Raw genomic sequence first — 14,826 nt, forward strand, 5'->3', positions numbered from 1 at the left:
ATAAGGGGAGACGATGTAAAGTCACAACTTGATGTCGTTTTGTGACATAATGGTCATGTTTTCGGTGTGTGATTTCTAATACTCCCGCTTAAGTCAATAGAATGGCTTATCAAACTTCCGAAATCCGGTCGGACGCAGCATTTTTGAAAACGGCAAATGTCTGATTATGTAGGGCCTGAAAAGTCATCGACATTGATTCAATAAATCCTTATTTAACGCGCATCAGTTGCACATGTTAGGGCACCTGCCCAGTGGTGGGCACCGTTTCTCCGGGATACCCTAACTGCGGCTGGCTGTCCGTTCCCTCGTCACCAGGTATTGCAGGATCCTAGGGTTCGGGCTGGTCAGGCAGGTCATCCACGGCTCGTAGAACGCGGTGGGATTGGCAGTAAAGTCCGGGTTGAGAAGGACAGAAATTACAGGTGGCGGCTATTGAGAAGGGTAGATGGCGTGAAGAAGGGTCCTGTGGGGATATGTGTTGGCGTGCAGTCTTCGGAGGGTAGATGAGAAGGGTAGATGACGTGCAGTCTTCGGAAAACTATCAATAGGCTTCACCTATTGATAGTCTTGAGTGCGGCGGCCGGTATTTTCTTCCACCGTGACGGTAGTGGGATAGTATGACGGCATACTTGATGAGTAGGTCAGTCGGGAGGGGAACAAGGGAGATTGCCCCATCTTGGATGATAGACCGGTATATCTGCGCGCGGGCAGCGGCATTTGCCGCCTTCGAGGAATTTGTGTCCAAGTACTCAGACGAGGTGTACTTTGGGAAGCCGGGAGATGGTCTTGAGAATGCAAAGCGCTGTTTAGGAGACGCTTCTTAATAGGTAATTGCGGCAGGTTGCCTGGGAGTCTTCCAGCACTGTGACGGTCTGGCAATGGGAATTTTCTCGGCGGCTTCTCTAGATGCCGTACGTACGACGATGGCGGTCATTTGATGCCCCGCTGCATTGGTTACACATACAGCATGGGCTGGCTGATTCTGATACAGGGACGCGTCGGTGTATCTTGCAGTTGGGCTGTCGCCGTATTTGGTGCTCATGGTTCATGTTCTAGCGATGCGTCGAGCCTTATGTGAACCGGATGCATGTGCTTCGGCATCTGGGCTACACGAATGGCTTTTCTTAGGTGCCGAGGTACTCGTTCTGTTTGTTCTTGCAAGAGTGGTGTCGCGTAGCCTAACTCTCTCTAGGTCGCTCGTCCGGGGGTGTTAATTTAAGCCGTCCTAACTGGGAGATGTGACGTACCTCTTGTATCTCTTCCCAGGTGTTGTGGGTTCCTAAACGACATATTTGCAGGATGTATAGACTAATGAATCCAATGCGTTAAATAATCCGTCAAAAATAAGTTCGAATGCCTGAAGCATGGTGAGATGGCACTCATTACGCATTGAAATACAGTAGGCCGTATCTGGTCATAAAAACCTTGGTAAACAAAGTGAACGGAAACATCCACGATCTGCAGCTTTACAACATCGGATTTTGAAAAACCTGTCCCCGGAGTTCCGAACACCCAAACCTTGCCCGGGGTGTTTGAAGCACGACGATATTTCACCAGCACGACGGCGCAGTCTATCGGGCAACCCTGAAACACCTTCGTTATGCATATATATTTTCTGATTTTAGGCATTACCTTTTACCGCGAACTTCAAAAACAATTATAATATTGCTTTACGCGACCATTTGTTCCAAAGCAACCGTATATTGGACCTTCCAAATACAGGGAACCTTCGACACAGATCGAAAGTGTTTTGCTCCACTGAAGGCGTCAGTGTGTCAGACTGCTCTATAGAAAGCATAGATTGAAGAGAGTCCCTCTGACAACAACGAAGAGTGCTTTAAATTAAATGGCAGACACCTCCCGCTCCGATTGGTCGCAAATGCGCACGCGCTGCGTTGTCAAGTGGCGAGAAGGAAAGCAGGCGGAAAGGCAGAGACACTCGCAGACGATCAACGCTTTCGTCACCTCCTTGCAGATAGTTTTTCAAAACGTGGCACACAAACCACATGACCCCGGTCGAGCAGTTTCACACTCTCTGGGACCTCTTGTCGTAGGCGGTTACAAGTGACGAGGGCACACACGATTACTCTACAGAGCAAATGCGTGAACCACCCTCAACACATTTTACAAAAATCTATAGTTAATTCTTCTGAATTTCTGTTAAAAGTTACTGAAATCGTACTGAAACTTTTTTTTTTAAACTTTGTTGAGGTATGCTAAAATTGGCCACTTAAAGTTTTCAGAATTCCTTCTGACATAAATTTTGTTAGCTTTTGTTTGACAGAACAGCGCGCATTAACGTTAATAAAAACTCGATCTTTTATTTATATTTTGGACTTCGTTAGGAAATATGTCCCTGTGGTACATACACATTGCACAAATAGACGTTAGAATGGACCACAAACAAAAAACCCCATGAAGCACTCAACACGAGAATCACAGTCCTGTGTACAGCTACAGAGCCTTATATAGCCTGCATAATGAAGGCCATCATTTATCCGGTGAATCCTCATCACTTATTAAGGTTATGAGTGTCCGATCTCCTTCTCGGGAGTCTGTCAAGATGGACAACAGTGCTCCGAAGTTCGTCCACTCTATCTCTTACTAAAAGTCATTGGCACAACTGATAATAATTCGGCGCAGTCGCTAAAACAACCTCCACAAAAACAGTTCCTAGAAGAAATGTTATCGATTTTCAGAGTTAATGGGCGAGAAAAAGAGGGGGAACGGGGTTCGGTTAACGCGTTTCAGCGGTCCGTTCGGACGTAACGCTAGGCACAGCAAACGTTTGCGTTACGTGGGACATATCTTTAATTTTAGTTTTGTTACGTCGGACTTGTTAGCAGAAAGTTTTATTAAATAGTAAAAAGAAAGGGAATGACAAGGGAGATTTGCCTTTCTCCTGTGATTCTTAAAAAAATATCCTAAATTAGAAGAAAAAAAAGTGCAAACCAACCTACTGTCATTTAGAACTCTTACAAATATGCTAAGAGAGATAAATATGCAGAAAATATATTTTACCTTTCAATATTTTCAAAATATGTCAGCTGTTATTCTTCAAAACCTTCTTCCAAATATAAAAATGTCCTAAATATTTTAATAAATAATAAAACTTTACTTTTTCACTTTTTACAAAGCAATATAAAACAATGTCAATTTTTTTTAAATAACTTAAAAAGTAACGTCATTACGACTTCTTTTTTATTTATTTTTATAGATAACTCTAGAAGAATCATTTTATCTTTTGAATTTTTCTTAGAAAATAAGTCACAAAATTGTCATCACTTCTTTTTCAGTAAGAAATCTAAAAAAGTAAAAAGAATGTTTAGCCATGTTATCATAATATTCAGGTGAGGCCATGTTAAATTCTAATACTTAAATTCTGTCATTAAGGCAATATATTTTCTTCTCTTAAAGTTTCCTGGAGACTTTAGTCGTTTCGTGCTCACTAAATATTTGTTCGCAATCACGTTCTCAAATAAATGTAAAATGTTCTAAATTACTTTCAAGATAGTTTTAAGCGTCATATTTTTATTCGTACATACATGCATGCATTGCGAGGTGTATCTCGAGGCATCGGGTCTACCGATGCTAAAATGTTACGTTAAACGTCAGTAAGCTCCTAACCACATTACAATGCAGTATTCCCTGATTATCAGGTGTATAAGCTCATGAGAACTTAAAGTTTGATTGTGGATTTCTACAGATATCAGTAATCATATGCAAGGTTTGATCAAAGAGCAACGACACTCAATTCGTAGCCTAAAACAAGGGCATCATGGTAAAGCGCGCGCAACATTCGAAGGCAAGGACCTTCGCGTCTCATACTAAAGGTATAGACGTCATGTGATCGTTTGGAGCTGCGCTATGCCAGTTCTTGTGTCCACGTGCACGTGCGCAATGACGATATCACTATAGGCTGCAAGCCAGAGCGAGAGCAAAGATAAATGCTCGTGTAACGCAGCTCCAAATGTTCAAAGAACGAGGCCCTTTGGCACAATGAGACAAAAAGACCCCCCACGTTTGAATGTTGCGGGCGCATCTCTTTCTTTTTTTAAGCTACCACATTAGCCTCGGAACCTTTTTATCGCACCTGCTATCCTTAAAAAAATACTTTGCTGCTTGTAATCATTTACTTGCTGATCCTCGTCAATATATAAGAAACGGAACTCTTCACTGTTATGGCAGATTTTAAACCCAACGAAAAGAAAACTTGTACCATCCGATAAGTTTCAGGCATACCTTGATTTTAACACCGGCAAGAGGAACTGCGCTGTTCTCGAAGGCAATTTGTCCAACAGGTGAGGTGCACGCTAAGCCAAACGTTTCAGTCAAGCCGTAGCCAATGAGAAGTGATTCGACGTCGAAGATTTCACGAACCTCCCGTAGAAGCTTAGGCGGAATCACTGAACCACCTATCAAGATTTGTTTTACTCGAGGCACACTATCGTTGTTTTTTCTGACTTCATTGACAATATGCTGCATCCATCCTGCGATACCAATAAAAAAAGATACCTGCGAGATTAAAAAAAGAAACAAAATTAACGCCATGTTTAAAGTTCTTCATAGATACTTCCTGTAAAAGGAATACAACGTTCTGGTCCCAAAAATATTATTCTGTTTTTCGGAAATCCTGGCTGTAAATCTAAGGAATTCTGAACTTAAATAGCGTTACATTATTCTGCAGCGGCTTAACAGTTGGATCAAAGTATATTTCATGGATTGTAAGTTGGATGGACAAAAATTACTCACATACCGAACTTCGGAATGTAAACGATTTAAGTAACCATTAAAATAATTTCCCACAGCTTCTTTAGAGGAATGTCATTGGCCCCAACAGATATGAGGCAAGCAATGTTCAACCCTAGAAAGTGGCTCCCCTTTTGAAGCCCTGTAACTTACGACCAAAGGAAATGAGAGACCAAGTTTGCTTCCTCTCACTTATTCTTTTTATATAATTATTATTTTGCTAGGTATAAGAAAGAATTGCAGTTTCAACAGGCGGTAACCCGGATAAATAAATCTGACCAGCTAATGAGTAACAGTAGGTTAGTTTAATCAGTTTATTTTCTGCATGTTAACGTTTTTTTTTAACTCTAAGGTGTACGAATGCATTAATAAGAAGCAAATCAAGAGTTATTACTTCTTTTTTGCGCTGTGGTATATAAAAACTCACGAGCAGGACTAAAACACAACATGTTTTTGTTTAAAAATTAGGGCAATTAAATTTGTGTCATTGAAATAGATTCAATATATTAAAGTATTATGTAGGCTATTAAATACACGTCATGTAGAAAAGAGATTTTGCACCTTGATGCGATTTTAAAAAATAGTGATATAAATATTTCTTGCTTGAATCTTTATTGCTAGGAATAAAAGATAAGTGTTCATGAAAATGGGGAAACGATCGTCAAGCGATAAATAGAAAAAATATGTATTTTTGAAGATTGGTTCATGGGAACGTTTTATTTCATTTTAATTTAAATCACCATAATATAAATGGTTCGAGCGTATGCGATTATTTTTGTTAAAGTAAAAATTTTGCTTTAATATAAAGAAATGTATAATTACTCATATTCATAATCTTGGCATTACACCCAATACAAAGGACGTGCTACAAACAAACAAAGATCAGATGGAGAGAGAAATAAAGGACAGCGTTGATTTTTGCGTTCGACCATTCGGGATTCTTTTAAAAAATCCTGCAATTTTCGGATTTACAAAAGTGAATATTGGTATCTGTCACTCACTTTTTTTTTCGGAGAACTCCTCTGTGAAGTTTAGAGAGTAGCACGCGTTGGTGTTTCCGTATACGAAATTGTCGTGGACAACAACTGTATTCGCTTTAAACTGGTTATTCCACAAGTTTCACGAGCATACCAATGTTTTCACATTTTTGGCGAGTTCGGTATTGAGTGAAAAAATACGGCGTTCACCGGCTTTTGCATTTTTAACAATTCTTCGAAAATGAATGATTGAGCGTGACCGGTATTAAACTTAGGTCGACATTATCCTCATCGTAGCTACAAGGATATCAACGCAGCCTTAGCAATAGGCTGCAGGTATTTCTTTAAAAAATCCCGTAGCGAACTAAATACAAAAGGGTGCCTGACATCAGTTGTTTTAGAGTAAGTTGTTTCACCTACTATGCAAATCAAGCCACAGCTCATGTGAACAAGCTAGCGCAGCGCCTTATCACACCATTCAACGGACGCTTAGAAAGGCAAAAACAATCAAAACAAACTACGGAAAACAATTCGAATATCAGGCCGTCATTCTTCTCCACATCATGGAAAGTACTATCAAGTTTGCATTTTAGTTCTTAAAAGTCTTGCTGGGGAATATCCTTTAGAACATGACATCACATTTACATTGACTGCCAGTACTTTATAATTCTATACTTTATGGTGTTTGGGCATCTTTAGACATTCCTTTTGTGCTTCTGTCACTGAATGTCGTGTCACTCTTTTACTACGTCATTGCCAAGGTCAGTAATTTTTTAATCGTGTTCGTTTTTTGTGCGGCGCTTACAAGCATTTTATTATCTCGACCTGCTGTCCACTTAAGCTGTCATATCTATAGTCAATTTTATAGTGGTTTTGAAGTGCTTTTTTATATTCGTTTCACACCCATTTCTCTTTTAATTAGAGTCTCTATTTCGTGGTTTTAATTTCACCTATTGCAGATTCGTTTTATCAAATTTTTATTTTACAACGTACGTAGACTCATTTTTTTTTGGCTTCGACATACATTTTTGTTTGCAGATTTGTTTTATACATTGTAATGCTCTCTGAAGGTAAATACTGCATAAATGAATAATAAAGATCCCGTGAACCGGGAGAGTGGTTGTACCATAGATACGTCTCTTTGATAAATGCGTTGGCGTATTTTGACACCCGTTCAATGTTGAAAACAACGCAGTCCTTACTTGGAAAAAAAAAAAGAAATCACAAAAACGAGGAAATACGGACTATACTCCCGTTACGGCCGGTTTTTTTCCGAATTTACTACCATAAAAAGAAAATTAACAGCGTCACTCAGCTTAGTGTCTTGAGACTATAATACAATTCAACATTCGTTTTTATAGGAAAGCGGTGTTCTGTTAAAATTTACCATGCAACTGAGTCACTGTCTGCTCCTTCGTGATAAATTTATGCCGCTTGACAAAGATAATTTTCTCTTAGAAGTTATCTTTACTCTTATGTTCACACGAAATTTCTCACCTCATGAGTTTTGAGAACCTGCAGGAAAGCTTTGTACGGAATCAAAGGATCGGTTATGACTACTTTTGCTCCTGAAAACATGCAAAACATGGCTATTGCAAAACCCGCCCCGTGGGTGAAAGGATTCCAACAAAGGAAGACATCCTCTTCAGTGCAAGCTCCAGCAGGCCTGAAATCCAGAAAAAAACGGTGCATAGGAACTAAAAAAAAAATTATAAATACAGCCACCTAAAAACTCAAGGAAAGATTTCTTTGCCTACTGGAAGTTATTTTTAAACTCTTTGTATAAAATAGTATATTTTAATGTAAAGTAATATTGTAGTATAAAGGAATATAATTGTATAACGTAGTATATAGTAATCCGGCCGGCAGCAGAGAGGACAAGACAGAAATGAACAAAACAATATGATAGAGCAGACAAACAAATTACGGACGGCGAAGGGCCAGCACTTCCGTCCGTAATCCCCCGTCGTGTTCTACACCTTCTTTACAATGCAGTCTTCTTTACACTATATCTGGTTGTAAAACGTGCAAAAATCAAATAAACAAAGAAACTAACAAACAACACATGAAAATGCGGCACACATGTTTCTTTCACGCACTTTTAGATGTGATGAGCTTAACATGATTTGAGTGTCTCTGCGCAGTGTGACTGATTTCGTGAGATAATACTTAAATAGCCCCTAAAAAGAAAAAAAAATGTAAGAGTCTGGGCGGGAAACGTGTATCACAAAATTAATTTTACAAAAAAAAAAAGAAATGATGAAGGAATATTAACGGCGCGAGACGTGATTTACTCGACAGTGGCCTCCTTTCCACTTGTTTTCTCTCTCGGCATTTCGGGCACGTAAAAGAGAGTTGGATTAGCTTCGCCCTCACGATCGAGATGGTAATTCCGGAATGACCCATAGATTTCATAGATTTCTCGCGCAGAATTTCAAATAAATCTCTAGTCGTCAATACCTTTCAAAAAATCTTTTTCGCGTAAAATTAATTTTTTTGACACGCGTCTCCCAACCAGCCTGTTTAAAAAAAAAACTTTTAGGGGTTTTTAAGGATACTGGTTCCCCATCGGCTTCACAGCGTTATGAAGTGGTTCATGGAGGGTGAAATTTGGTTGCTATAATTCACTTTTTATGTCACACAAGTTATTAGTTTCAATATACCATTACGCATGTGAATAAAATAAGTGGGTGCTCGATCAGGCCGAAAGGGATATTCTTAACTTAAGGTTGCTTTAAGCAAAATGTACATTATACTCCTGGGTCTTTCTTATTAGACTTAAAAAAATATATATTCTGAATGCGCCTGCTTCCGTACACAAATACGGAAACAAGCAAAAAGGCTGCCGGTATGACATCATATACTTTGTGTTTTCTGGTTAGTTGTCAACACTCCGATCAGCGCTCATACCTCAAGGTGTGAAACGCTGAACAGTACCCCTTGTGCGAAATTTCCACGCCCTTCGGAAGACCCGTTGACCCTGACGTATACAGGATTGCCACAACCTCTTCTTCGTTGTCAGTAGGTACGTGGGGCGTGAATGAGGTATCTGAAAGTTCTTGAAACTGGAGAACATTGATGAACTTGGGCGCGCTTCCCACGCAAAACAATGCCTGCGAATCCAAGCAAGAAAAAAAAAAACTATATTAGTCGTTCTGTTTCGTTGTACGGAGAAATAACATAATAGATGCATATGTCCGATAGCAATAGAGCTGTCAAGCATTTCAAATAGCGATAGATTCTCGCTCTCGGAATGAACAACAAGGTTAATTTTTTTTAAGTTAACGAAAAAAAAAACCAAAAAAAAAAAAAAAAACTAGATGCGTAGTAAAGTTTTCTTTTTATATTCTTTTATGACTGTAACTGGTAGTGTGGCGAACAAAAACCACGAAGAATTATCAAAGTTGGGGCACTAGCATTTATACGTTATCACCGCACTGATGTCATCTGCAGAGAAAGGGTCACGAGCGCGGCGTCGTGAGCAGAAGGACTTCGCGTTTATCCAAATCGTCGGAGGACGCTCGGCTTTGGGACAAAGTGCAATTGGTGAGTTGACACCATTCGGGTAGGATGACGTCACAAGGAGGTAGGCGAGGCTGTTTGCATGCTTCAATTTGGGTGGTGTAGGTCCCGTGCAACAGTCGCAGTCCACTCCTTGATGGGTCCTCTAGCTGGAGCACAGTTAGCGAGATTTACCCCTTTATTATAGGAAATGGCATATATTGCCGCGCGCGCAGCTGGCCAGGTGGGCAGCGCGCGCGTGGCATAACGGTTATCGCGCTTGCCTTCCACGCACAAGGCCAGGGTTCGATTCCTGTCCGCGGCTACACATTTTTGTTGACACTGTAATGTGATGTTCTGGTGAATTCGAGAACCGTCTTGCTGATTCGAGGTTGGAATGTTCTACGCGCCAAACCTTCCACGCCGAACGATCCAGAAACCCACGGGGTACATAAGGGATTCCGCAAGGCGAGCGGGGCATAGAGTAATATAGTAAACGTAAAGAGAGGACACAGGAGCCGATTCGCGGCCCAGATAGTGCGTTTCATACCCTCCGCTACGTGGCGCTTTTCTACAATGTGGTTAAAATTAATTAAAACTCTTTCTGTGAAAAGTATTTATTTTTTAAATGGCAATGCTTTAAAATTGTTTAAAGTACTTAAAACGACTAAATAGATTAAATCAAATACGTCACAAAAACCACGTGATGAATGGCGCCTGCCATGGCCTGCCTGCCTGCACGCCGTCGCTTCTGCATCATTCTGCATGGCCTCTGCTCGTCCCTGCGTCATTCGTCTGTGCCGTGCGTGCCGTCCATCTGTGCTTTCTGCTGCATCATGTTCGGTCGACTTTGCATCAATCAAGGTGACGCATGACCGCCCGCGTGCTCGCATGCTCGGCGTGAATTCGTGGAGCCGATCGGTTCGAGCTTCTCGTGCTGTTGTTTCTGCCGGGCTGTCTGGCTGCACTTGAACGTGTGTGCATGTTGATTTTCGATGACATTGTTTTAAAAAAAGAATTTAACTTACGACCTTGCACACGACATTGTCCATGGGTTAACAGATGACGGTGTTGAACGAACCTCTAACATTGCAGATAGAGCCTTGGTTGTTATGCTGTCTGAAATTTCCAGGAGGTGCGTTTGCACACAATGTTGTGCACACTCCAACAACGTCTTCTGTTTAACGCAGTCTCCTCATTTCTCTCATTCGGGAGCTTAAAGGGGCGGTGCAATGATATTCAATTGGAATGTTTTTCACTTTACACGAGCTTACTGGCACTAGTGGGACTCAAGGATACTCGCACGCAACGCCACTGACCAAGAAACTATTCTGTTGCGCTGTAATTTCGAGGACAAAACCCAGTGTTTTTATTCAATCTCTCCTTCGATAAACCTGATGACATAGCTGCACGGTAGCAGTACCGCCCAGTGACGACATTTGAATACGCTCATAGATTGGACCCGAGCATGGCGAGGACACTCGATTTGGGCTCGTGATAATCGATAGCTCGAGAAACATTCGGGTAGTGTCCTGTGTCAAATCGCTGCAATGACGACAACAGCCGAACCATAACAATAGAGAGTTTTAGTAGACCGTTTTCATCTTCCGCTCCGCTCTGAGGGTGCCAAACTGCGCATGCGCGGCCCGCTTCGCCGGAATGGAAAGCGGAGGTCCAAAAAAGCGTTTTAGTAGAGCGTTTTTCTTCAGCGTAAGAGCGTTTTGAGCGGGTTCGAAAAATTTGCTTGCGTAGCCCCACAAGTGGACGTTTATAGTACTATAAGGCAAAAAAACCTAAGCGTTAACACCAAGAGAGTAAAAGGGAGCGTGATTGTAGAGGTAGTAAAAACGAAGGCGACAATAATGAGCACAAAATAGTAGGCACACACCTGAAGAAATATTAAGCTATAAAATATAAATGTAATTGTTCCACCTTGTGTGCGAGTGAAGCCGAAGGTATAAGCATGAGCATGTTGCTCTAAACGGTACTTGCACTGCACGAGCGCGCATGCTTATCAAGGACGCTAAAAGGCCGGCACTCGCTCTTGTAGCTTCTCCTCCACTCGAATTAAAACTGAAACAGATTTACTTATTCGAAATAGAAAAATAAGAGAAAAGGACGAAGTTTGCGCGTTGCGAGTACATCCTTTTGCGTACGAGTACAGTGTTGCTCAAGGCTAGCAAGGCATCTGCACGATGAATCCCCGCTGTTCTCAAGGAAGGAGACTTCTACTAACGAGATTAAGTTGGCGAGACATCGAATCTATGATTCGTATCCCTCGTGCTATCAAGCGCCGAAGCTTCCTTTCCGAACGCGGTTTGCTGGATATTTCCAACGTAGAAACGAAACCCTTTAGGAAGCTATCCTGCTTAAAGAAGGACCTGGCTGTTCTGCATGCGGGCCTCCAAATACCAGCACCCGACAGATCGGCGCAGGGTGTTGCCAATCTGGCGAGACGCTTTGCATGGTTCTTCCTCGACTGGCCTATCCCAACCGTCTGTTCCTACTTGGATGAGCGTTTGGACGGAACTTGTCGGTGTTCTTCAGTTCTGTGAACCTCATCGTGGGTCACATCAACGAGAGGTTCGGCCACCTGCTCGCTGACATGAAGAAACATAGGTGGTTGACGCTGGCGAAACTAGAGCTGTGCTCACAGGTGAGACCCTGCATTGTTCGTGTAAATTTCGCGTTTCCATTGTTTCTAGCACAGCTGCTCTGTCTGGTGAAAAGTTACTTTTTTCTATACGCTAAAGGTGTACATGGGCAGTGTCAGGAGAAGTCACGACGAGCGCGTTCGTAATCTATGAGTATTAGTAGGCCACTTTTATGAGCCCTCTTTGCTCTACTTTACGCTCTGCGAGAAGCATCGTCCCCACCGCGCATGCGTGGCCCGCTCTGAGTTGGAGAGTATATTAAGCGGAGTGAGCGTGCGCTCCGCTTCACAAGTTGTAGAGCGGACTGCCCTCAGCGTCCTTAGCGTGATCGCTTAGATCTCAAGATGGCTGCACTTACTCAATTCGCGTCGATGTTTTTGACCGTGACCTCAGCTTGAAAGAGGTCGAATCAAGAAGTAAAGCGTACGCACCGCGCGTAAAAAGTAAACCATTCGATTTGAGTTCTATGTAACACAAAACAGCATAATCAAACGAAGTGAACGAGTATCACTTTGCAACCAGCACGGCGTCGGTAAAGTCGTCGCGTTTTGTGGACGTCCTATGGCTATGCAGTCAGATGTACGGGTGCGCGTGCTTGAACGACGATTATATCTGTGCATGCGCCCTCCTGTCGAAAATGCCACTGAAAGCTGACCACGAGCATAGCGCTCGCAAGCTGCACCAAAGAAACCATTCCCCCTCAGCTTCATTTATTCACACTCGCTCGCAACTTTTGAATGGTTTAACTTTCCCCAAGAAATGTTTGCGTTGGGTTTCCTTGGTAGATTTAGAAAATAATAAAAACTTGAATGCAGCCTTTTTAAAAGTGCAACCCATGGTGCCGCTAGTCTTCGATGCCGCCTTATTTTGGCCAAGTGTCTAGGGAGCAAGAGAGCTACGTCATTGTTTGTCGCGGATGCGAGTCTAAATGTATTAGACACGAATGCTGCGTCAATACTGAATATGAAATGGGTTCTTGTCATAAGTCTCGCACTAAAAGCGATGCCCAAAATATGGCAGCCGAATATGTTACCCGGTGGTATTTTGAAAAGAGTTACCAATAACGGTCGAAAGAATATTCCACGTCAATTTTTTGGCTGGTGAAAACCAGACAGGCATAAACAATGCAAAATTTAGCAAACACAACCCTGGACTTCTAAGCAATAGTGGTAGATTAGAACAGTTTTCAGAAGTTTCGTTTTGAATTCCGGCGTAGCGGGCCTCGCATGCACAGTTTGACGGCCTCAAACCTTGGCAGAATTAAGGAACAACTATATATATATATATATATTAATTTACGATACCCAGTTTTTTACAACCCCACAATGGGAATACGCTTTATCTTAGAGGAGTAACAAGTCCCATATCACATGTTTTGGTAGTGTTTAAATACTGCCGTGTTGTAAGAGTGTTTTTCTTTGTCTTTTTTATTAGGCTGTCAAGGACAAGGGAACGCCCCTGAACAACTGTTGGGGTTTTGTTGACCGCACAGCATGCCCATATGCCGTCCATCAAAAAAATTAGAACAAGACCACAAGAGGGTGCTCGTCGTGAAGCACCAGGCAGTGATGTGCGCAGACGGCATAATTTGACGGCTGGACGAAACCTACAAAGACCATGGGCATTTTTTTGTTTGTTTAATATTAGAATACATAAAATTATCACAGTAAATCATGTTCAAGCTTTTGTACTGAGCGAAATGCCTGTCCAACTGGGCTGAAAGGCATCTAGAAATATTTTAATAAAAAACGTTTACTAACGACTCCCATTTTACTTCTCAGATGTGCGTGTGAATATTGCATCTAACCAAATTACAGTGTCACTGTTGAATTCAGCATTGTAAGAGTAGACTATGTTGCGTGTCCTTCTATTGCAAGAAAAGACCGTAGCACAAGTGAGGCAGAAACTGGGCAGGAGCTTAAGCTGAAAAACGCACTTTCATAAACACACAAAAGAAATAAAAAGAAGTGTATAGTGAAGCAAAATGGTTTCTTGTCACCCCCCCCCCCCCCCCCCCAAGGCAGATACATGCACTGCGCTCCACTGTTAATACGAACACGAAACAATCGCTTTTATTTGCAGTTTATTTCTTTGACAGCTATTAAAAGAGCCGAAAATTTGTCGCTCAGATTAGTGCCCCAGACGAGCGCTTTATTCCACACCAATAGGAAAATGCCAGCCCCTCGAATTTAAGGTGAAAAATAAAAACAGGATATTGAATGCTCCCGCCAACAGTGTCGCGCAGTGTACATAAACACCAAGGCAACCCTATCACAAAGCGAAGCATACGAAGAAGAAAAGACTCAATTCATTGGGGAAAAATATACATATAAATGGAGCACTCACTTTCGCTAATTTTCACTGTCTTGCTGTCTGAAGTAACCAAACAAAATATCTGTCCGTTTGCCGACTGCTTTAGTCTTTGGTCTTTAACCTTTAATTTTTGCCTCCGGAGAGCCGCGGCACCGCGGAAAGCAGCAGCCCGTACCACCGAGGCCCGCGGTGCCGCGTCTAGGGAACATGGTAATGTGATGAGTATATACGTGCAAGATGACGACGACATGGGTTCTTGGTATTGAGAGGGTGGCAGTCCGATTCGCAGAAGTTCAGACTTCGTGGAGGCGGGTTGGGCGGGTGAGCAGCGAGCTATAAGGATCTTGCACGCCGTTCGATCAGTGCATGAAGGAGCACCAGGAACATAATGGCGCTATTTCTCACTGGGGTCCACTGGGGTCAAAGAATCATGCTCCAAGGAGGTAGTCCAACCGAAGTAGAAGCTGCCGCCTCCGAGGAACCGAGGCCAAGGGCTCAGATTGAGACATCGCCGTCGCCCGGTGTGTCATCCTGTCAACGTCGTCGTCGTCGTCATCTCGCATAGAAAAATCGAGCCCGCTGGCTTAGACAAGGCAGCACCTGTCCCCACCGTTCAGGGGCCGTGAAAGGAT

At 42.3% G+C, this 14,826-nt stretch overlaps 1 protein-coding gene across 1 annotated transcript in view; it reads right to left on the minus strand.

Moving 5' to 3' along the window:
* The window catches only part of LOC120844901 (4-coumarate--CoA ligase 1), a 44,907-nt gene that overhangs the window by 4,313 nt on the left and 25,768 nt on the right, over positions 1–14,826 (minus strand). Inside the window, exons 4-6 of the mRNA XM_040216902.3 lie at positions 8,637–8,839; positions 7,224–7,392; positions 4,243–4,515 (exon numbers count right to left, since the gene is read on the minus strand). Coding sequence (XP_040072836.1) covers positions 4,243–4,515; positions 7,224–7,392; positions 8,637–8,839 — 645 coding nt within the window. The remainder of the gene's footprint in view (positions 1–4,242; positions 4,516–7,223; positions 7,393–8,636; positions 8,840–14,826) is intronic.

This window comes from Ixodes scapularis, unplaced genomic scaffold (assembly GCF_016920785.2).
Source record: "Ixodes scapularis isolate PalLabHiFi unplaced genomic scaffold, ASM1692078v2 ptg000225l_1___fragment_3__unscaffolded, whole genome shotgun sequence".
Lineage (NCBI taxonomy): Eukaryota > Metazoa > Arthropoda > Arachnida > Ixodida > Ixodidae > Ixodes > Ixodes scapularis.